Source organism: Centruroides sculpturatus, unplaced genomic scaffold (assembly GCF_000671375.1).
Source record: "Centruroides sculpturatus isolate CEXI.00-Female unplaced genomic scaffold, Cexi_2.0 scaffold1414, whole genome shotgun sequence".
Lineage (NCBI taxonomy): Eukaryota > Metazoa > Arthropoda > Arachnida > Scorpiones > Buthidae > Centruroides > Centruroides sculpturatus.
In genome coordinates, this window is record NW_019385583.1 from 26228 (window position 1) to 49973 (window position 23746).

Here is a 23746-nt window from a genome sequence, read left to right on the forward strand (position 1 = left end):
TGGGATCCAGAAGTAAAGATTGCGATATCGCAGGCCAAACTCAAAGGAGGACCATTGTCTACATTCTTCTTACAAGACTTGTATTCCCATTCTTTCGACGATGTGAAAGATAATTTAATCAAGAGGTACGACAGGGCTGAATTCCAGGAGAAAAGCGCATTTGACCAACTGCTGGGCATTCGACAATTAAGGGAAGAGAAGGTATGTGATTATGTTATTAGACTTAATACCATGTTTTACGGGGCTGTATCTAAAGATAACCAAGTTTAGTTGCTCCGTGACAATGTCGTGATGAAGAGATTCATAAAAGGGCTACATCACCAGCTCTGAGAGCACGTCCTCCGCGGCGGACCTAAAACCTTAAATGAGGCTATAGATATCGCGGAACGTGAAGAAAAAGTCGGAAATGAGTGTGGGAACCTCGGAAACAATAGAACCATTTCCGTTATACAAAATCCAAAGAATTAGTGCGACGATAGGGTGGAAAACGCTAGTGCCGAGGCAGAGAAAAACGACAGATTAGCTCGTTTGGAAGCAGAAGTGAGTTCACTGCGAATCTGTCGCTCAACTGGCCGAGAATAGCCGTGCGAGACAGAGAATAAGCAGTCGGGGAGTAGGCGATGTTTCATATGTAATGATCCGAATCACCTAGCGAGGAAATGCCCTAAGTGAAAACCTTCAAATTTAAACTAAATATGGAACAGAATGAATGCCAACTCTGTTCCCAGCTGTATAATAAGTCTGGCTGGTGTGGATATATCTGAGAAGGGACTCCCGATTATAAGAGGGACCATGCAACAGCTGGATGTGGCAATGCTGTGTGATACGGGCGCCGAGAAATCGGTAATGGTCACCGATTTACTGGGTAGATTAGAGCTCCAGCATGGCCACAGGTCGCAGCTTCCTTTGCATAAAATGTTGGAGATGCTTCGTCTGTATATTTGGGTATATACTATACTGGGAGGACACATTTTTATGCCCATCATGAGTTCGGTTAGACCCTCAATGGGGGAGGTCGGGTTGTGAGAAAGGGAATCCGTGAAAAATTCCTGGGGACAGAGTTGCATTTCAGGATTCGACAAAGCGGTAGGTTGACGTCTTAACTGTCTCGACAATAAACTTTATGAACATGTTCATAAAGTTTATTTATTTTTTTAAAGTTATTATTAAGTAAAGTTTTCGAACGCTCTCTTTTACACGTCAAATTCAAAAGTACAGGGCATTGAACTTTATCCAAGTTTATATATTCATACAAAAATGTTCTATATGTTCAAATGTAATAAAAACATAATATGGTCGACTTGTTATACTTTCAAATATATTATTTACGTAGCTGCACACTTACTTTACTTTTTATTATTACTTAATGTTTCCGGTAATACAGGAAACAATTTTCTACTTGATAAGTTACTACTTCGTGCGGTTAGAACATATTTTAAAATCATTATTGAATAAATTTAGATATTTATGAAATGCCGTAGACATAGCATTATGATGTGTGTTTCTTATAAATTTTAAACATATTTAAATGTGTTATAATGTAAAATTTGTATACGAGTACTTCCCTTCTGTAAACTTTGTTGTAACCAATATTTCGAAAATATCGCATATTTTTCAAAGTAGTAAAATTATTATTACATTGACTATTAATTAATTAATTTTTATTGTACTTTTGATAAATAAATTTAATAATTATGATAAAATAAAACGCACTTTCTATCAGCTGTAATGAACAAAAATATATTGCACTCTACGCACTTGAATTTGATCCTTTTTTGCATTAATTTAACCTGCATCAAGCGAAGTTGCTGAATATAACAATCTCCGGTTCTGTCTTACTCCTCTGTGATGAAACGCGTTGGAAACAATACACACATTCTTTCTAGGTATTGCTATTCTCGGAAGCAATCAGGAATCCAGTTGCTATTCTCGGAGCAGTGAGGAATTCGGCTAAGTTAATCAGTTTTGACGATGATGAAATGTTGGAGGATGCAAAGGACAAAGGTCTCTTGCATTCTTCAACTTCTCATCTTCACAGCAACGCAGGAGTATAATTAACAGGAAAATTTTACCGAAATTTCAGTCGAACTTCAGTTTTTGCAAAAAAGTTTTCTACCTTTATTCGAGGCTTTATTAAGTCCAGGTTGCTGAGGTCGGGGGTTGAGAATCTTCTCAACCCCCGACCTTTCACATTTGAACTTTTCTCATTATCCTCATTTTTGGATTCAGAATATAATGGTTGAGATTGGGGAAGATACTAAGTTATGATTTCTTTTTCAGGGTCATCGTCACTCAAATATATGTTGAAATTATCTCAATTTTTGATTATTTCATTAATTCATCATTAGTTAAAACTAAAAGATTGTGAGAAATTAAAAAGCAAACTATTTATGTATACGGGCAAAGTGGTCTGAACAACAAAACATTTTTAAAAATACAAAATAATAATAGTTACTTGAAAAGAGATTAAACCTGCACGCAATTACAAGGAGTTAAGAAAATAGTGTATGAATTTTAAACCCTTATCCATCATGATGGATTGTCTAAAATACCCTTTATTCCTATTAAAAGTTAAAAATTCTCTAACTTCTTTTTGAATATATTAATTAACTCTACATCTTATTGGATAGTGGAATCGACGAGGATAAATGCTTAATTTCGTGTCTTTCTTCTGTTAATTAGCAAATTTTATCCACAGAAAAAACAATTGTAATCTCGGACCTTCCTAATGGAAGCACGACTTGTTTTCACATAGTCATAGGCAAAGGTATAGTTGGAGAATATATTTAAATTTAGTAAGGCTCTAACAAATAATCTATAAATATAATTTAATATATTTTAAAATTTACTATATAATCAAAAGTCCTGTGATATTTCTCCAAGTTAATATTTTTAAATTTACTTTTTTGGAATTTTACTTGATACATAATCATTACAAACTAATAATGAATGACACGAAAGATGTATTCAACCTTAAAATACAAATGTTTTCCTAATCTCATGTACTCAAGCATGACTTTTCAAGCATTTTCTTTTATCGTTATAGCTACAATATTGTGTTTAATCATTTTCAAAAATTAAACATCAAACAAAAGAAATTAGCATTAATTTATATTCATTAAAAAATAATACATCAATATGCTAATATAATTGATAATTGGCTTATTGTTATTAATATTAAATACAGTCGACCCCCTATAACACTGTTGATTTTTCCATTTTATATGAAATCCAAGTTGGAATTCATATAAAATGGAAAAATACGTGTGCCGGGCTGTGAACGGCTCACGTATTTGTAAAATCTAAGTGACTCGTACAACATGGAATTTGTATAAAATGGAAAAATCAACAGTGTTATAGGGGGGTCGACTGTTGTATATTAAAATCTGCCTAAAATTGCACCTCTACGAAAAGGAAACCTGGCTAAACGGAAAATAAATCTCGAAATATACGATTTTCTGTGTATGCTTTCCAAGAGGACAGATACAGATACAGATACAGATATTTATTGATCAATATGCCATATGGCATATCCCGGTGCCACTAAGTATTACCGGGTATATACAGGAAATTACATAGTTTACACTGAAGATTTCGATAACTAATTATTAACGTAAATAAAATTAATTAACGCGTGTACAATTATATATATGAGGTTATACACGCGTGCAAAACATTAATAAGTATAAATAGATAAAAATAAATTTAAAACATAAAAGTTGCTGGAAATGTGACAGAGTCATAACATTATATAGTTACACGAGGAACATATGTTTTGTTATCTTACGCGGCAATTCTGTTTCAGCAGAGGTTTTCGAATCAGACTAGATAAAAGTTTTTTTTTTTTTTTTTTTTTTTTTTCTGCTGAAGTGAAACTCCTGCACAATCCAGACCAGGAGACTTATACAGATCTTATTAGAATATAGTCCTCTGTCAACGATTTTCCAGAATTAGTTGTCCAACGCCTTTGCTCTTCCTTATAAATCTTGCTGCTAGCATAGCTCCAGGTATATCTTGTGTGATTCTTATTGCCATGGTACAGCTCCAGGCACACCACTGTTATCCACAAAATTTGCCTCTTATGTATGCATGAGAAGCAAACGCCGATACAGAATCACAATGCCAGTAGATGCACTTAATTCACATATGTAGCAGACAAATTCTTCTCGAATATCACTGTTGCACAACGTTTGTGGAATTATACCAGAGTAGTAGTCCAGCCAGAACAGTAGACCAGCCGAAGGAAGACGCTAAATAAGGTTTCAACACAGTTGTACATCATCTATGACGTTCAATGTATGGATACTTTGATTATTTATTGAAGTCTCTTATCATTGATGAGACACATTTCTGAGCACAAATACATAACATCATATATTATTTAGGGAAGAACCAGTGCATTAGACCTATCGATGAAGGACACTGTATAGAGTTTCAACACAGTTGTACAGCATCTATGATGTCCTATGATCACATACGTTGGTTGTTTATTGAAGTCTTTCGTCAATGATGTGACATATTTTTGGGCATAGTAATACAAAGTCAAAACCAGATTCCTTAAGCAAATATTTCACAAGTACGGCCAATCAAGTATTATAAAAAGAGTAGGGCACATAAGTATAACTAGGGTAAGTGTGTTAACGAGAATACAACAAAACATGTAAAATATATAATAATAAAAGAAATAAAATAGACAAAACGCCGATAGAGAACCCATGGTATCAATGCTAAACCTTCCAAAAGAAAATGCAGACTACAAGTACAATCACGAAATAATTATATTAGGGTAATTTATATTTTTACTAACCAACAGTTGGCCATTAATGGCCAGAATAAGCTGGTACACTGGTCCTTACAAAATACATGTTAACGAGTTGTACAAAGGCATCGAAGGTATCTTTGTGATCAAAGAGACGTTCTAAGGTGGGAGGTGGCCAATGGAGATCATGAGACTCAAGTAACAGTTTTAAAATCAATCTTTCATTTTCTAGCATAGGGCATGTATAAATATAATGATCGCTGCTGTCGTTGCAATCACATATAAGACATCTTGAGTTTGATGTGCCCTTGAATCTTGAAAGGTATGAATAAAATCTCCCATGATTTGTTAATATTTGTGTGAGTTGGTGGGTAGGCTTGTACCATTTATTACTAAGGAAATTTGTAATATCTGTAATATATTCATGTGTTTTATTATTAATATTATTCCATTGAAGCTGCCATGCATGAATTACTTCTTTCCACAGGATAGTTTTAATTGTTTGTATACTAATTCTTTTGTAAGATACAGGTAAGTCCTCCTTATAAGAAGCCTCTTTTGCAAGTTCGTCTGCCAGTTCATTTCCATAGTGCCCTTGATGTCCTCGAATCCAGTTTATAGCGAAATGACAAGTGGATGTATTTATGATATCTTGTATACGATTTGCAATCGGATGATAGTTTCTGGTTTTTAGCAGAGCTATGGCAGAAGAACAATCAGTATTAACAGAAATCCTTTTGTTTGTATAATTATGCTTACACCAAGCAACAGCCATTTGAATGGCGAACAATTCGGCTTGGAAATTTGAGCAATTTTCACCAAGTCGATATTGTTCCATAGTCAATATCTCTTCACGGCAGTATGCAATAAAACTGCAGCCTACTCGGTTACCCGTTTTAGAGCCATCTGTAAAAAGATGAAAGTCTGCATTATCATAGGTGTTAATAGCAAAATTATTTGTGGTGGCAGGATGTCTTGATTGATTAAAAGCCACTGGTCTTTCGACGTCCTCTGCCCTAATAATGTAATCATCAGTTTGTATATTCTGTCCCCATTTGATATGCCAAATTTTTGCAGTATAGTCAATGATTTTATCAATAGGAGGACATCTTGCCAGAACTTGGATGGAGACATTAGGGGTTGTGCAATAAGCTCTGGTCAACTGGATGAGCGCCTTTCTTTGTGCAGATATAAGTTTTCTATTTATATGAATTTTATATATATCTTGGCTCCAGCTACCGCAAGCATATGTAATTATTGGTACGAAAATTTGTTTGTATATGATGTTAAGGGCATCGGTAGTAAGTCCCCAGCGTCTCTTAGCAAAGCCAGTAAGAATATTAAATATACTGCCAGTACGATCAGTTATGTATGCTATGTGTGTATTCCATAATAAACGATGGTCTAATATGATTCCTAAATATTTGATGGATTTAACAATTTTAACACTTTGTCCATCCATCTTAATAACCGGGGTCCTCCGGTAGAGATTCGGTTTACCAGGTTTATTAAAAACAATTCCCATCGTTTTGTTAATGTTAAAGGTAAGTTTGTATTCCTTACCCCATTTGCTTATCTTACATAAAGTATCGTTACCGAAGATCTCTAGAGCAGCTCTCGAATTACCCCCCAGAAGAACGATTGCATCATCTGCATAAGCAATTGTTACGTGGCCAAAGCTCTGTCTTAAAAAGTTGTCAAAGACAGTATTCCACAAGATAGGGCCACATACAGAGCCCTGAGGGCAACCCCTAACGACATTTCTACGCATAATGTGAGCACCATAACACAGCTCTGCAGTTCTATTGTTTAAGTTTTCCAAGAGGACTTTCGAGGGAAACTGGTTTTTATTTAGATGTTACAAATATGAAGAAAACTTAGGAAACTCCACATGACTGGCTCATTGGTCAGGGGCGAACCCATACCAACTATCAGCGTTTAGTGGTTTTATCTACTAGGCCAGATTATGTAAATGATTCACTTTTTTTAAAATAAATCATAGAAGATTATCTTAACACACAGTTAGCAACTTTAAATCGAAATATTATCACAATCATTTGCATTTATTAGTATAGTAAAACCTGTTTAAAGCGGGACGCCATTCACCTTTCAGCTTTCATTTAGATACGTTTCTACTTTTAGAGGCTTGTGGTTTTGTTAATAGGTCTAGAGAAAAATTAAAAAAAAAAAAAAAAATTACAATTCAAATTTTGAATTGCTCGTCCTCCAAATGTTTCGTGATTCAAAGTCACGTTGAAAATACTAAAACATGTATTTGATGCGCAAATGGAAACAATCTGTGCAAAAACATACTACATTTTAAAATGTTTTAGCACACGTGCCTCCCAAAAACGAAAGCATCTGAAAAAGATGGTTGTTATTCTCGGTGTTACTCCCAACTCTTCTAAATTAGGAAAGAAACGCGATATTGCATTGTCATAGGGATCGTCCATAAATTACGTAACCCATAATCTTCGATCAATTCCCTTAATTGAACTAAGAACCATCACGGAAACGTTACATTATTATTACGTAACAGTTTTGTAAACACCACCACCGCTTTGCAACACATCGTAACGATTACCTGCACACCCACCCACACATATCTGCTTTACGTAATTTCTGAACAGCTCCATAACTGTTTTCCAGGCAATGAAAGTACAATCGATATAGATAATGATTCTTCGTAACAAGACGGAGCGCGAAACCTATAGAGCTAGTGGAACTGAGTTGAGCGCTACCTGTACGCAAGCAAAGAAAACTGTTTCGGGAAAACACATGCGTCTTTGGATTGGATACGTACTGAGATGCGGTGCTTGTTTTCTTCCTGTGATAACGAACCACAGCTTTCTGCCACACAAAACGTCAAAAAATAACTGTCGTATGGTCGGTTGTAGTGTTACCTATATTACTGCGCCGCCAGGTACAAAGTTTTATTCGTCCCGAATGAACAATATCCTGGGAAGAAAGAGAAATGGCTGGCTGCAATTTAATTTCTGAGGTTAATTACATAATGATGTGTTGCATTCTAACCAATCTTCAATCTCCCGTTATAAAACCTTAGTTGGCTTTATTTTAAATTTAGTTCTTTAATGTAAAGTTTAGTAATTTTCTTCTTTTTTTTTATATTAATTTGTTAATCTGACATTAATTGGCATATGATGTGATATTTGAATTTAAGAGCTCTGTGGAAGAAAGGAGTAAGAAGCAAAATTAGTATTTTGAGGAAATGAAGGTAAAAGTTCTCCCTGTTAATACAATACTATTAGCTACTGCTATGGTCCTTATTGAAACTCCTTTATATATATGGTTAGTTACAAATTTCATTATTTACCATGCAATGGATATATAGTTGACTTCTTCCACACCACCCTTTAAATTCTACAAAATTAAGAGTATAATAAATATTAGAATATTAATACTGCTCAGCCCTAATGATCTACAGCCACTTCTCAAGTTACGACCATTTTGACTTACGTTCGAAGTCGCGGAACCGAACCCCCGTCGTAAGTTGAAAAGTGACTGTATTGACTAATGAAGGCATTACTTTGACATATATACTTATAAATAATATATAAATTTATAATTTATCAAATTATTATAAAATATTTATTAAAATATATATAGTGTTACATGTAACATACAAAATTCATACAGGATAAATTCTTATATTGCAAGAATGCTATTATTCCTCAACAACAATCGAATGAACAAAATGTTGAAACAAAAGTAATGAACACGAAGTACTAAACTTTAAAATTTATCACATTGAAAAATCATTGGTAAGATCATCATCATCATCATCAGAATCTTCCTCACTACAATGTTTTTGTATGGTTGAAGCAGATGATGGTTTACAAGCGTAACATTTTATCGTTGTTGCTTTTAAGTAGCTCCTTCGCTAATAACAGTGTTTTACAGGAATCGGTAAGAACTCGATTTTGTAGTTTAGTTTTTATTAAATTTAATTGCAAAAAAATACGTTCAACTGCTGCACTTGAATGAGGAAGCAATAAAAACATTATTTGTTGCCAAAGTAAAGTAAAAACATATAGAAATATAAGATAAAAATGAATGTTTTGAAAGGTACTAGATTGAAAGGAAAGTTATTAGGATTTCATGAATAGTAGACTACTAGGAAAATGGTGTTGGGCATCTTGGTACTGGAACAAGTAAAAAAAGGTACAGTAGAGCGTCGTTTATCCGAAGGCCGGTTATCCGAAACGTCGGTTATCCGAAGGAATTCCAGTCGACAAATTTAAATTTTCGCCAGTGCTGCGGCGCTGTAATCTTTGGCTATGTCTTGGGCTACTCAAATATTTTACGTTTTCGATACAAAATTAACTTCTGAAGTATAATTTTTTATTGTTTATATATTTTTCAATATATTTATTTTGTTTGTACAAAATAAAAAAATAATTTTTAACGATACAATAGTCTTCGTTAGGCTTAACATCGACGAAAATTCAACGCGAAGCGACACGCAACGGAGAAAAATTTCAACACGGGATAAATTAATATATTTTTTCGTACATAATTGGTTATCCGAAAAATAAGTTATCCGAACAATCCCAGTCCCCAATTGATTCGGATAAACGACGCTCTACTGTACTAGATTAGTACAAAAGTACTAGGTGGAACAACACTGGTGCTGCCTTTATAGCCGCAATTCTGTTACCCAGCGAGAGGCGCCTCGATCTAGTTTCGCCGTTCCTTCCACTAGCTCTATATCAGATAGCATTAGTTATTTTAGAATTTAGCTGCTGTTACGCCGAAATATTCCTCTTTTAGCAGGTTGTTATGAAATTGGTACCTAAAAATCTTACGTTTCCGTGTCGTACAGGTTCCGATTTACATTGCAAACTGTAATGGGCATGATTGTAAATTTGATTTACAGTAAAAATGAGTCCGTTTTAGACAGGTTTGACTGTAATCGATTCGTGTCAATTTTTATTTATTTTACTTGAAAATTTTGACAAACCGAGGATGGAGTAAAATAAATGACATTACTCTTTCTCAAAATATAAACAATGCACAAATTTTTCCGTGTTAAGATGTATTGAAATCACCACTTTCATCGATTAAGGTGTCAACTCAGTAAAACAAAGAAACAAAGTTTAGAGAATGTGGGAAAATATCCGCTACGATTTGAAATTTGATAGTACTGTATCAACTTACATACAGATAGGCCTACTTATAAAATAAACAAAAACATATCTTAAAATCTTAACGTCATAAATAAAAGAACACGTATCGAAGTCTGACTGTAAACTCAGTTACAAGTTTAATTTTCAGATGAATTTTAATATGTTTAAACCTCGATATTGCACCCTCCTAAATAGCGCCAAATATATATTTGAATGGATTTTCTTTGTAAATCATACTCATATAAAAGAAAGGAATTGATCATACAGGCTCAATGTATGTTCAATGCCTGAACATATTTTGTGAAGTAGCTCTGTGAAATCTTTAAAAAGATGAATAGACTAAGATTTATGAAAATATTAGAGATTTTATTCAGTATGGATGCAAGTCATTCTACTTGTAATTGGAAACTCATACCAACTATTTAAGTTCCTTGCTTGTTTTAATTAAATTAAAACAAGCAAGTTCCTTGCTTGTTTTAATTTAAAAATTAAATTGCTTGTTTTCGGCAGTTGCTAAATGTGCGATTTTGATTAAAAAACGACATTTTTATCTCCAAATTATACGACTTGTATGTATACTTTACACGTATAATCCCATTACTAGATATAATTCTTATTGTCAAAGATATTTCAGTTTAGCACTATACTCAATTTAATGCGAATTGCAAATCAGAGTTTGATTTCCACCAGTGATCGAGCGAATAAAACTACCGAACAGGTCGTCGCCGAGCTAGTCATAGTTTCTTCACGTGTTTAACCCCTTAATAGGGGTCAGTTTTCCATATTTTTAAAGTTGTTTAACACCTAAATAGTTATTAGTTATCCGTACAAAGTCTTCTCGAGTCGCACCCCCTTGACAGATAGCCGAAGTGTTGGACGACCAGATGGCCGAGTGGCCAAAGTGGCAGCCTACCGCTCTGGGAGACCCAGGATCAATCCGGACGAGTCGAAAAAGCCCCAGAAATTTTTAGGTGTGATCCGTCCGGATATGTCGGGCCCCTTCCCTCCGCACCCGACCTCATTGTAGGGCTGGCCGAACCCATAATGAGCGTGCTAAAAGAGGCCGGAAAATATAAAATACCCAAGTGTTGCATTGATTTCTCCTATTAATCAATTCAATCTGAAATTTGATTGTACGGTACATCGAATGCAGCGTGTTATTAACAAGAAATTTAATTGAATTGACATTGTCTATCTGGCTACTAACCTTCTCTTTTATTTTATATGCGTTAGAAATACCAAAACAGTCATGTATTTAATCTGGAGATAGTAAAATCGTTATCTGTATGAGATGTTGTGAATAATTGTGTTTTAGATAAGAAGATAGAGGTCTACGTACTATAATACAGAATTTTAATTTATATTTTTAATAAGATTTGATATAAAATATAAAAGTATCGAGTTTCATATCACTAAAAGGACGATGAAAGAAACTATGCAATTTTTCATATCCAAATATTGCTGAAATGTTATAACAAAAGAAGATACGTGACTAAATTAATTGTGTAAATCTTTATCTTTTATTAAATAGTAATCTAGAATAAGTAGACTTTGATCATAATATTATCAGAACAGTAAAACACATATTGCGTTATTTGATGTTAAGACAGACGATTGTAAGGATAGAGTTACCAAATACAAAATTTCTAGTACTTAGATTTTCTTAAACAGTTTTTTTTCGCGTGTTTAATTAATCTATAAATAGATTGTTTGTACGAAGTCCAAAAACTCTAAACAGGTTCTTTTAAATGTCCGAATTAAAAAACTGATGTCACTCAACCAAGGATGTCCAGAGAAGGACAAAAGGAAAAAATTGTCCTGAGTTCCGGGAAGCGGGAGCCCTTTTACAATGTTTTTTTCGTCTATTTCTCTCACTTTAATAATACAATTTGAGATAGGACCTCAATATGTATTTTGTCCCAAGCCCCATTACCCTCTGATCGGTCCTGAATTCAACAGGCAAAAGTATGTGGGATGTTTAATCCCTTTTTAAATAAAATTTGATATTATTTTCATAAAATACGAGTTTTATATCGCTAACAGGGCAATTTACGAAAAGAATTTTGCCACAATTCCCTTAAATATCCTCAAAAACTGATGATCCATACAGTGCCGGCCCAAGGCGAATTTCAGGATGGAGCGAGATCCTATTATGGCGCCCCCCTCGGCTGCCCCTAATTTATACCCTTTAATTTTCTTTACCACTGAGGCGCCCCCTAGGACTTAGCGCCTAGAGCGGCTGCTCCGTTCGCCCAATGGTAGGGCCGGCTTTGGATCCATATACAAAAGTACTTGAAATGTCATCAGTTCTTGAAATTCGAACATCAGTGAAATGAAAATCATTATGCAATAGTTATGAAAATAATTCAATGAAGATTTTAATATAATAAAATTTCTATAAGAGACAATTTTAAGTAAACAACGGTAATCTTTGGCTCTAGAAATCAAGTACTTAGATTTTATTTTTGTTTCGGAAACTCGATGAATCATATAATGATTCATTCGCGCGTTTATAATCTCTGAAATATCCAATAAAAGAGATAAATTTTATATTTATTGCCATCTAAAGATCATTTTAAATACTTAAGTGTGGTCTCGATGGTTTATAATAATTACCATAATTAGTATGCATTTCATTATGAATTTGTTCGTTTGGTTGAAGAGGTTTTCACACTTTTACGTTAATTTGACGTCATTTTAAAATTTGTTCGTTATAAAACTGAAAAGTGACGTAAAAATGACGTACACCAATCAACTACCCAAAATACAGATAGGTATATTCGTTTTATTATAACTTTTGTCGGTTTGACGTCATTTCTATATTTTTTTTAATAAAGTGACGTCAAATTGACGTAATATTGTATACTATTCTGGCAAAACGAATGCATTACATGTACTCAGGAAAAGTTTATTATAATTTGGAAAGGGATTTAATATGATCAAAATAAAGATAGTTATTTTCTACAGAAAAAATTGATTATGTCAAAAATAAACTAGAAAATATACTTAAAAATATACAGAACCGTAGTATTTATAAGATCTGAGTTATTACACGAAACAGAAACATAGGCTTTATGAGAAGAAAAATGATGGAGTGAACAGAAATGGAAATATCATTTAAAAGAAATAATAAGAAAAATAAGGAAGTCAGAGCATGAATAACTAACAATACAGAGGCAATAAAAGAAGCAAGATTGAAATGCTATAATTATGTAATGAACAGAGAAATTATAAAATCACAGCTGATTAAAAATATATTTCAAAACTTCATAAGAATTTGATGGATTGACTCAAATATATCGGGCTCCATTTCTCGCCATCGCTTCTTAGGCTTGACCCAGTGGACAGAAAAAAAGGATTCTTAGTGATTTCAGAACAGAGTCAAAACATGGGTTCAATCTAATTTTTCTATATATAATGGGGAAAAATAGTAATAATTTGAACTTTTTTGTGTTTTTTTTGTCCTTAGGCACCAAGATGGACTTTATTCCAATGCCTATAATAAATTTAGCCAGGCCCACAATGAGTCGTGCGCGTGATCAGAGATCGAGCATATGAAAAATTCCTGAGGTTGTTCGCCTGAATTCTATCTCGAATCCCCAGAGATATGCTGATACCTTAGCGCCCTGGCCATCCGGTCAAACTGTTAAACAAAACTATCAAGCAAAATTAGCAGACATAAATTTATACAAGTCACTTTTCATAAAGTTATATTGTCGAATCATGTAAGAATTTCTAATTTTGCTTTCTCATCATTGAAGTTTGTCGATGAAAACAAAACAAACTATTATGGTATTACATGCAAAAGTAAAATGAGTACCAAACTCGGACTCTTCTACAGAAGCGCGATAAGCGATAATCTGCTTCTTTAGAAGAATTCAAAGAAAATATAAAGTCTCTTGTCTTTATATTATCTTTCTTGCCTTTCAAAATATAAATATTTGCCTTTCTTACTCTAAACGAAACCAATATTTAGTGAATTACTTCCAACATTCACAAAATGGAGGATATGATCCATCTAGATCCTCTCGAAATAACATTCACAAGACATCTTGATTTTATTTTTTATTAACATATTAATAATATGCTAATAAATTTATAGTATTGCAATTAATAAAAATAATATTTATTTAAGGATAAAATTTTTATATTTTACAAAATATTTAATTCGAAATTTTCATCATGTTAGTTATGGCGAAAGCGAACGATGGTTCGATATAAAATTATTATTATCGGACACGGATGGAAAATTATTATTTTGAATAAAAACAACTTATTATTTACATAGCAATTTGTTCCGTGAGAACAATCTTCGTTACATCATACAACATGACACCACGATTCATATTTTAATACTATTACGTAGCGTTTAACCAAAACGTAAACTTTTTACCATATAAAACGTATTAATAACCGATTTTAAAATTAATACGCTGTAAATAATTCAAAACTTTTAAATTTTTAAAAATAACATTAATATTTAAATTTATAATAACGTTAAAAATAAACCGAAACTTTGATTAGAAAATGACGTCAATGCGGGTCATGCGTCGTTGGCGTAATGATATAGACGACCCTAACAATATTTCGATATTAAATGTTAAACTAGTTACGATTGGTTAAAATATCGTATATTATTTGATATTATCCAATAATATTCCTTTTTAATTAAATGACGATCATTTCGGTATAGAGTTCGATAAAGTTAATCTCGAACCACTTACTTAGCGAAATCGGTAATGACGGACATCTTTTGTATAGAAGGCTGAAAATTCGTTAAGTTTTTAATTAATTTATAATATAAAGAAGATGTCGGGATTCGATAGTAATCCTTTTGCCGATCCATATGCCAGTAATCCGTTTGCGGTAAGTAAAATCTTAAGAAAATTCATTAAGAGACGTGACAACGATCGTCTGCATTGAAATTTTACCAATGCCAAATAAGAAAATGGCTAAATTTTTATTTAAAAAATGGCAATTTTATCACTTAATTAAGCTTTAAAATCATTAAGAAACGGATGACGATCGTCTCCATTGTATAATAACATATTACTACTATTAAATATGTAATTATGTAGGATATATTAGTTTGCTTCACCTCTTTCATGTGCGGTATTTTAGAAACATTGTACAGATGTGACAAAGAAGACTGTTTACACCCTTCCAAAGTAAATAAATTACACAAACAAGTTGTGGAGAAATGTAACAATTACATTAAAAAAAAAATAACTGTTTTTAAGTACTTGGAAATAGAATTTTTAGTATGGTAAGTATATTAAAAATTAAGCTTTCGTCTTGTGTATAGAAAATATTTGGATGGTAGTAAGTGCTCTGTCTTGTCGGTCCGATTACGGGTGTAATTAGATTAGTTTCCTGACAGATTTTCTTCCCGTAATGAAAATCAATGCTAATTTGTTGTTTCTTTGTTCCCTTGTGTTTACTTGTTAGTGGTGGTGAAGCCGAATAAAATGTTTCCTTCTCTTTCTGTCTGCAGCTAGATGTGAGGCTTCTCTTCTGGCATTTCATTTCATCTATCTTCTCTTTGATTTTTATATATACTTACTGTCTGTTGTTATTTTTTGAGCTTCGTGTTCGATACCCTGTTTGATATTCTTTTGTTTTTCGCTGTGATGAGTTTGAATTAGCTTGATTTTTCCTTTTCTTTATTTTATCTGTAATGGTTTTTTTCAGTTTCATCTTTTTTAAATTTTCATTCCTTCATGTTTAATTTGTTACATCAATAATTGATGACAAATAAAGTGTTTACTGTTGTATTGTTTTATCGTGAGAAAAATATTTAATCTTGTAGCTGTTGTAGTTGGTCGGAGCTGAAAGCATTCATTTCAACCACTTGAATTATTTTTACCTTTATTGTTAAAATATATATATATTTTTTATAGAGAACCTGAATGTACTATTAATCTTTACATCATTAAATCTTATATTACATTTTGATATTTTGTATATTGACTGAATTTATTGTAGTAATTGCCTATATTTTATTATAAAAAGATACAATTAATTCTATAGAAGGACAATGATATGTGTTAATAAATTCTGTAATAAAACACTTCTATGTTAATAAAATTTTTATTTCACTTGTTAATAATTAATAATAAATTCTTTTTGGGCAACTTTTTTACTTTTAAAATTGTAAAAGCTGAAGAGGAGTATAAAAAATTGTGTGTTGTTTTGGATTGTAAAATTAAACAAAAGAAGTTACAAAAATTCAAGTCTGTGGGGGGAGGGAAAAGTTAATTTTAAATAAGTTTATAAATGTAGTTTTATAAAACTTTTTGGACATATTCCAGAGTTTTTGAAAAATGGAAGGAATTTAAATATGTTTAAAAATTATTGTTAACACATGTTTATACTTGGCTATTCTGTCTGTGAATTTTGATGATTGAAGCTCATTTAGTTGTGAATATGCATTTACAGTTATTTAGAGATAATTATGAATTTATAGTTATTTGATTAAATAATTTGAAACTTGGAAATTCAGTTTGAAGAAATTGGGTTTCCCATAATGTAATTGAGATAATTATTGCAATTGAACTATCAAATTCAAATGATCAAATTTCATAAATATAATCATTTCTAAAATCTTTTTAAACATATTAGTTATTTAGTAGAAAAGTTAAATTGCTAGAATTTATTAAATAAATCAAAGACAAGTCTGTCCAAGAGGAATCACCATTTATTTTGCATTTTAGACTACACATACACATTAATGGCGACAGGTCTTCCTTTTTAGGCTTCATGCCGCCAAAATATAAAAGAAGTCCTTTAAAAAACACAAACATCCAATGCTAGAATTTATATTTTATTATTGAAATGTTATGAATTTTAATTGCAAGTGGATAATGACAAAAAATAAATGTGATCTTAATTAAAATGATATGATGTTTTGTTTCAAACAACTATAATATGAAAAAAAAGGTGCAATTTACAAAAGAATTCTGATAAAAGACAATAAAGGAACATAGTAAATTATAGCTTGGTATGTCTAAGCCAGAGTAATAAAAGATTCAAAACAATCATAAACAAATGGTTGTTTTATAGAAGTAAGTTGTTGTTCAATCTGTTAAATGCTTGTGAGGTATTATTATTACACTAAATAGAAAACTGATGGAGTATAACCAGTTATAGTTTCTCTAAAAGAACTTTGTGGCTAAAAAGTGATATTTTAATGCCACAGTTAACAAAATTGTTATTATTTATTCATCATATTCTTTTCTATTTTTTTATATTAAAATAGATGTGTTATTATTGGATAGAATGCAAAATGTTACTTTAGCATTTAAATATTTTATCACACATCATTTAAATGTCAGTTGCAGGGAATGATGTAAAATTTTATAACTGTAATTTATCATTGTTTGAAGTTAAAGCTGTGAATATTTTATTAAAGTTGATCAATAAATACCATTTTATCAGAATATTTTGGTAATATGGAATTGAAAAAATTCCAGATTATCAAATTTTAAATTAATATATCTAATTTTTTAATAGTTCTATATAATAATTGGGAAAAAATAGAAATCATACTGTCATGAAGTCTTAGTTAAAATGAGCAAATATTTATTGTGACATGGTCACAATGTTGGGCTGCAATTTTTAATCATATTTTTAATTAATTTAATTAAAATATATGCTCTCAATATACTCTCAATCTCCTGTACATCATACTTTTTTAACAATAGTTCTACCACTCTTCTATTAACTGTTTTTGGGAGGAAGGTTTTGAATTGAAATAATGTGATTTCTGGTTTACATTGGAAGTTTATATATAATTAATTGGGGTCTCCTGCCCCTAAGGTTTCCAAATCTGGTCTCAGATTGCATCTAACTCCATTCTCAAGATTAAGGAAAGATGGATGGATGATTTATAACTCTAAAATTTTTTCAAATTGTAGCCCAAAAATAATACAAAAGCATTTATACTAGTGGTATTTTTTTATAAATATCACTAGTATAACAAACAAAGAAAATAATTTAAAATGTGCCTTTATAATAATTTGTCACTAACAGTATATGTTGATTTCTAATACTGTTATATTCTCAACTTTTCTTCAAACTCAATCAGCTGCTCTCTTGTTGTATAATGATACTAATGTAATTTCTCTGTAATTTAATGAATATCAGTGTGTTAAATGAATATTGATGCAGAAAAAGTGTTTGACAATTTTACTTGCAAAAAAGGTTTAATTGAATATTTATAATATTTATTAAAATTAATAATTTACTTCATATATTTTTTCATTGCTGTCACTATGCTCTTTCTTACATTGTAGTGAATAGAAATTTAAATTTCTTAGTTTTTTGAGATAATTATAAATTTAAATTGACTTATATAACAGTTATTCAAATGAAACATACTGGAACATATAAAATATATAGCGTCACTGGTCACTCTAGCAGGATTACAGTATACACAGCATAATAAGTTGCAATAGCTTCTGTAGGAATCATCTCCTGCATTCATACATATGTCGCAACATGGTACAAGTTTATGTATATCCTCCATACAGAAAGAGAAAGACTATTGGATGCTATAGAACTTTATCTAAAATAATGCAGCCCTGATATGTTGTCTTGCAACTTCCATGTTTTTGGATCTTTAAAAAGTTTCTCAAAGATCCAAAATTCTAGCCTGACAGCAAAATCCAAGCAGCTATAATTGAATGGTTTATTCAGCAGCCTTCCTTATTATATGTGGAGGTTATACACAAATTTCTACTGTGTCAGGATGTGTGTGAATGCAGGAGGTAATTTTCCTGTAGTGATGCAACTTTGTTGGTATTCCATATACAGTATACTGTAATTTTGCTATGGTGACCAGTGACTCCATACGTTTTATATGTCTATGTTTCATTTGAGCATCTCTTACATAATTAATCAACTCAACTTGTAATATGCTTTCAGTTTATATCAGAAATATAGGATTGTTTTAATAACTAACACTTTAGTTTTCTTAGTTCCTTCTGCATGGATATATATTTTAAGTATCAGAGTTACTAATTTGAATATTTTTCATTTAATAATTTCAGTCATTTAGTATACAAACATGATTCACAATCATTTGACATCATAGGTTAGTAGAATGCAAATTTACATTTTAATGAAAACATTGCAACATTAAAAAATAAATTACATGCAAACATTTTTCTCACTATAATAAGAATTGCTTAAAATATTTTTCCTATATAAATTTTTATAAAAATTATTGATACAAAATATTTTGAAATAATATGCTTGTTTATCAAATGGAAAATATGCAAGCAATATTTTAAAATTGAGGAAATTGTCTTTGTAACCCATGAATTATCATTTAAGAATTATTTTTAAGATCTGTGTTCTGTTATCTGCAAACCATCTGGCTGGCACTATAATTTTAAATTATACAAACGCATGCACGTTTTCACTTTAGTATCTTCTTCAGTCCTAAATGTTACTGATATGTTTAGTTAATCAGTGTTAATCATCTTAACAGAGTACAGGGAACTTTGATAAGATGGTATGATTCTTGCTTTACAATGTTACTTTGTTTTGTTTTATTAATTTGTATAATTAGGAATAGAAACTGTTTGGAGGACATTTCTGTGTCATACATACATACATACATATATATATATATAATGTATTTTACATTTTATGATCTAATAATGACATCAAGTTTAGCATATGTTTTAGTAGGTAGTTGTCATAAAATTTTCTGTTGGTAACAAAATTAAAAGTAAAGTCAATGCTGCAGTCCATAAGTTTTAGGACAACTTTTTTCCTAGACAGTAGTGTAATAATGTATCTGTCTGCCAACATACTAATTAAGTAATAGCAACTATTGTCTGTTTACCTGTAGATTGAGTTATAATGTCTAGTGTAAACTGTTCTGTTGTTGCATCATGAATTCAGAAAGTGAACAGAGAATTGTTATTAAATTTTGTTTTGAAGTGGATCCTCAAAGAATTTGTCCTGGAAAGTGAATGCAAAGTTTCATAAAGACATACTGGATCATCTTCTGAAATATATTTGGTGTGTTTGTTCTGCCACATTCTAGTCCTGAGATTTTTTTATCACATGATAATGTGTCTATTCAGAATGTTGCAAGCATGTGTCAACATTGACAAAAAAAAAATCTCCATCCTTTATCATCCTTCTTATTAGATTTTTCTCCTCTGGACAATTTTGTTTTTTAAGTTGAAGTATAAAAAATATAAATTTGTAGATATTTTCACTATCCAAAAAGCTGTGACCAATGAATTAATTATATTCAGAAAAGAGGAATTTTCTGTGGTTCTTCAAAAATTGTACAGCTATTTGAAATTAAAAAAGTATGTATTTCTTGCATATGTTTTTGATTTTTTTTAATAATTTGTCATAAAATATGTCTACATATTTTATGACAAATTATTGAAAAAAAGTTTCAGTATATACACTGTAGTAGACTACAGTGTATATACTGAAACTTTTTTATTGACTTGAAATATTAGTATATAAATCATGTATAATTAATTAGAGAATAAATTTTAAATGTATACTTAACAGATTTACTAACAATCATTTCTATACATTTAGTTCATTTTAATTATATTATTCATCATGCAAATATATAGATAATAATACAATACTAACCAAACATCTAGCTTTCAGAAATCTGAAATTACTAGAAAACCAGCTATTTTTAAAATAGGCTGATTTTGAATTTGGTTGGCTTTACTACAACTGTGGTTTGCTATGCATCTGCTCTTTATTTGTATTCTGTGACTTGTTGCATGATACCAATTCTAGAGTGACTGCTGGTATATATTGTGGTAAAAAACAGCTTCATTCTTCACTTTTTGTTGTTTTTTTTATATCTTAGGTTGCATTCACACTGCTGCTAAAGATGACAAAAATTGATATTTTTATCATTTGTCTTTATAAAGCAGTGGTCATACCTAGCAATTTCCATTCATGCAGGCAACTGCAACAAGTGCAAGTTGCACATGTCTTGTTGTGTTCACATTGTTCGTTGTCATTGCAACTTGGAAATGCGCAATCTTATAATAAACCAATAAAATTACAGTAGCTTGTTTTTTACTACTATTATGAGTTTACCAACAGTTCACGTTCTACTTCAGAATATTTACGAAAATTTACCCTGTTTTCTTATTAAAATGGCAAGCATTTCCTTTTCTGCAATGAATAAAAGAAAAAAGGTGATCATCACAAAATCTTAGATTTAGTATATGTCTCTTCAATCCAAATGGTTAACAAATGGTGATCATTTTGTTAGAGCTGGAGAGAATACATGAAGAGAAAAATAAGAGAATGTTTATGCTGTGTTAAAACTTGGTGAAATGAAAATCATGGATTGTGAACAATCGTGCTTCCACAAGCTGACAAATGAATTAAGGCTTTCAGTTGCCAAAGGTTATCGGGATACATTCATATGGATACAAATACTTTTCAAAGTATTTTAGGGAGGATAACCCCCATAATAGCTAAAGAAGATGCACATCTTTGAAGTTTTATTTCACCCGGCGAATGTCTTTCATTACACTTTGTTATTTTCAATGCTGCCACTGTATGACATAGCACAAAGGTGTTTGCTGATTGGATGCATGTTTACAATTGGCATGAGTAGAATAAACCTTTTTGTTCTACTCATTTGTAGTTGCAGTTGCAGTCATGCTAGTTTTTGAAGGGGGTTACTAGTTAATGAGAACAGCAGTTGCAGTTGCCTGTGTTACTGGAAATCGCAAGGTGTGACCATGTCTTAAAACGTTCACACTAGTCGTTATTGTTGCATTTTTGACTTAATTGTTTATTATTCAAAGGTGAGCCAAAATTCGATATTTTTGTAATGGTATTGGCCAATCAATATAAACTTTCCATAATTCTCTTTGGACAAGATAGAAGAATAGTTAATCTCATGAGTTGAAGAAAGAGGCCTTACAAAGATTATTAGGTAGCCAAAAGTATTTGAGACGTAAAAAATAATTTTAATCATAATTCTTAGACAAAAGCATGGAAATCTCCATGTATATTTCTTAACAGCTCTGATTGCAGTGCTGATATTTGATATATTTTTTTTTTAAATAACAGTAATAAATTTGGCTGTCAATATTGAAGAATTAACATTTTACTCTACATATTGTTTTTTAAAACAGAAATGCAATTTGATCATAAAAGTACAGAATAATGCTGTCTGATAAAATTGTGTATGCTCTAATATAAAATTTTGCAATGTAAATGCTTTGATGATTGAATATGATGAAAGACATATAATTTAGTATCTATGGTAGTTTTCATTGGCAGTGAAAACATAGCTTTAAGCAGGAATTTAGCCTGTGTCCAGGAAACCAGAAAATCCAGAGATTAGAGCTGTATTCTGGCCACTTATCTCAGAGACGAATGACGTCAAAACGAGAGATGAAATTTGTCTCTCAGAGACAGAGGCAATTCTGGTTGTTCATAATGATCTCATCTTTGTTGTTGACATCAAGATTCTACTAGGTTGAATAAACATGTTCGGGTAATCTGCACATGCAACATATATCATAGAATTTTAACCAATGAAATTGTAAAAGTTTTGAAAATGAAGAGTATGAAATTATAGATAATATGGTAAGGAAAGCATGAGTTCAAATAAGACATGTAATTTTGACAAAGATATGTTTTTGTTTTATAATGTTTTTACAGATTGTAATGTCAAATTGTCTAACAAATAAAAACTTTAATAACCTAAGTTAGAAAAGCATACATACTTAGTTAAGGAGAAATTAGATGGTAATATTTCAAAAGATACTTAGAGAGACTGATGAGATTAACATCATATTCAATAGTTCAGTAATTGATGCATGATTGTTAAAAAAGATGAAATCAGTGGTGTTTCCGAGAAGGCGCTGGAAAAAAATTGGAAGCCTTCTGTCTCAAAATATTCTTTTCCGAGATAAAGAATGTTCTCTAATATGATTGTACAGTATGAGTACCATCCAGTTGTACATATTAAATATAACAAAATTGAAACAAATGACAACTATCTGCTTGTCTCTGAGAAACAAGAGAATCTTAGAGAAAAAGTTGTCCAGAATCACATTTGGAGAGATGAGATGATCTCTTAAGATGTAAACAAATGATTAGCCAATCAGCAACCAGCTTGTGACGTAGACACTGAAAGAAGAGATGAGAGATAAGTGACCAGAATAGTCCCGGATCACTTCTATTTTCAAGCCTGGCAAATACTTGGTCCACTACTGTGTTATAAAATTTTCATTATTCATGTTTATTGCATACATTGTGTATTTCTTAAGTGAAATAAATTAATAGGTAGATTATAAATCAAAAAAATATTAGATTAATAATTTTATATACATTTATAAATGATACACAAAATTGTTTCTGGTTAAATTTTGAATTGAAATTTTTGAAAAGTATTAAAATGCTTTTGAATTTTTATCTATACTAATATAATAAAGAGGTAATGTTTGTATGTTTGTATGTAAGTTTGGATGCAGCAGGTAATCTCCAAAACTACTCATCTGATTTCAAAAATTTTTTCACCAATATTTAGAATGGAACTTCAGGATGGACATAGGCTGTATATTATTCCGTTAAACATGGGGGATGGACAGTTCTTTACGGTAAGCCTTACGGAGAAGGCTTACCGTAAAGAACTCTGCTTCTATTTATACTATTTTAAATGCGGTTTTTTGCATTTTTGATTGCATTTTAATAGAGTACGTCAACAGAATGTACACTAAGAAGGGATTTTTTGATATTCCCCCCGGGGGGAGAGGGACAGGATTAAGGCTTACTGTGAAGAACTTCACTTCTATTATACTATTTTAGATGCGGT

General features: G+C 31.4%; 2 protein-coding genes across 4 annotated transcripts in view; one reads left to right on the forward strand and one right to left on the reverse strand.

Annotated features, from left to right (window-relative positions):
- Positions 1-4820: 4820 nt before the first annotated feature.
- On the reverse strand, positions 4821-6530 carry LOC111640320. The gene has a single exon (XM_023386331.1). It carries the CDS (start codon positions 6528-6530, stop codon positions 4821-4823), a length of 1710 nt encoding a protein of 569 aa, XP_023242099.1.
- A 7996-nt stretch (positions 6531-14526) lies between these two features.
- Positions 14527-23746, forward strand: part of LOC111640319 (secretory carrier-associated membrane protein 1-like) — a 64389-nt gene continuing 55169 nt past the window's right edge. Inside the window, exon 1 of one of the 3 annotated variants that reach the window (XM_023386329.1) lies at positions 14527-14772. In XM_023386329.1, the coding sequence (XP_023242097.1) occupies positions 14716-14772 (57 nt within the window). In that variant the 5' untranslated portion in view covers positions 14527-14715. The remainder of the gene's footprint in view (positions 14773-23746) is intronic. The other 2 variants (XM_023386328.1, XM_023386330.1) reach the window with 2 other exon arrangements.

Excerpts from the sequence above, each read along its gene's own strand:
- LOC111640320 (XM_023386331.1), bottom strand. The coding sequence starts at position 6,530 with ATGCGTAGAAATGTCGTTAGGGGTTGCCCTCAGGGCTCTGTATGTGGC.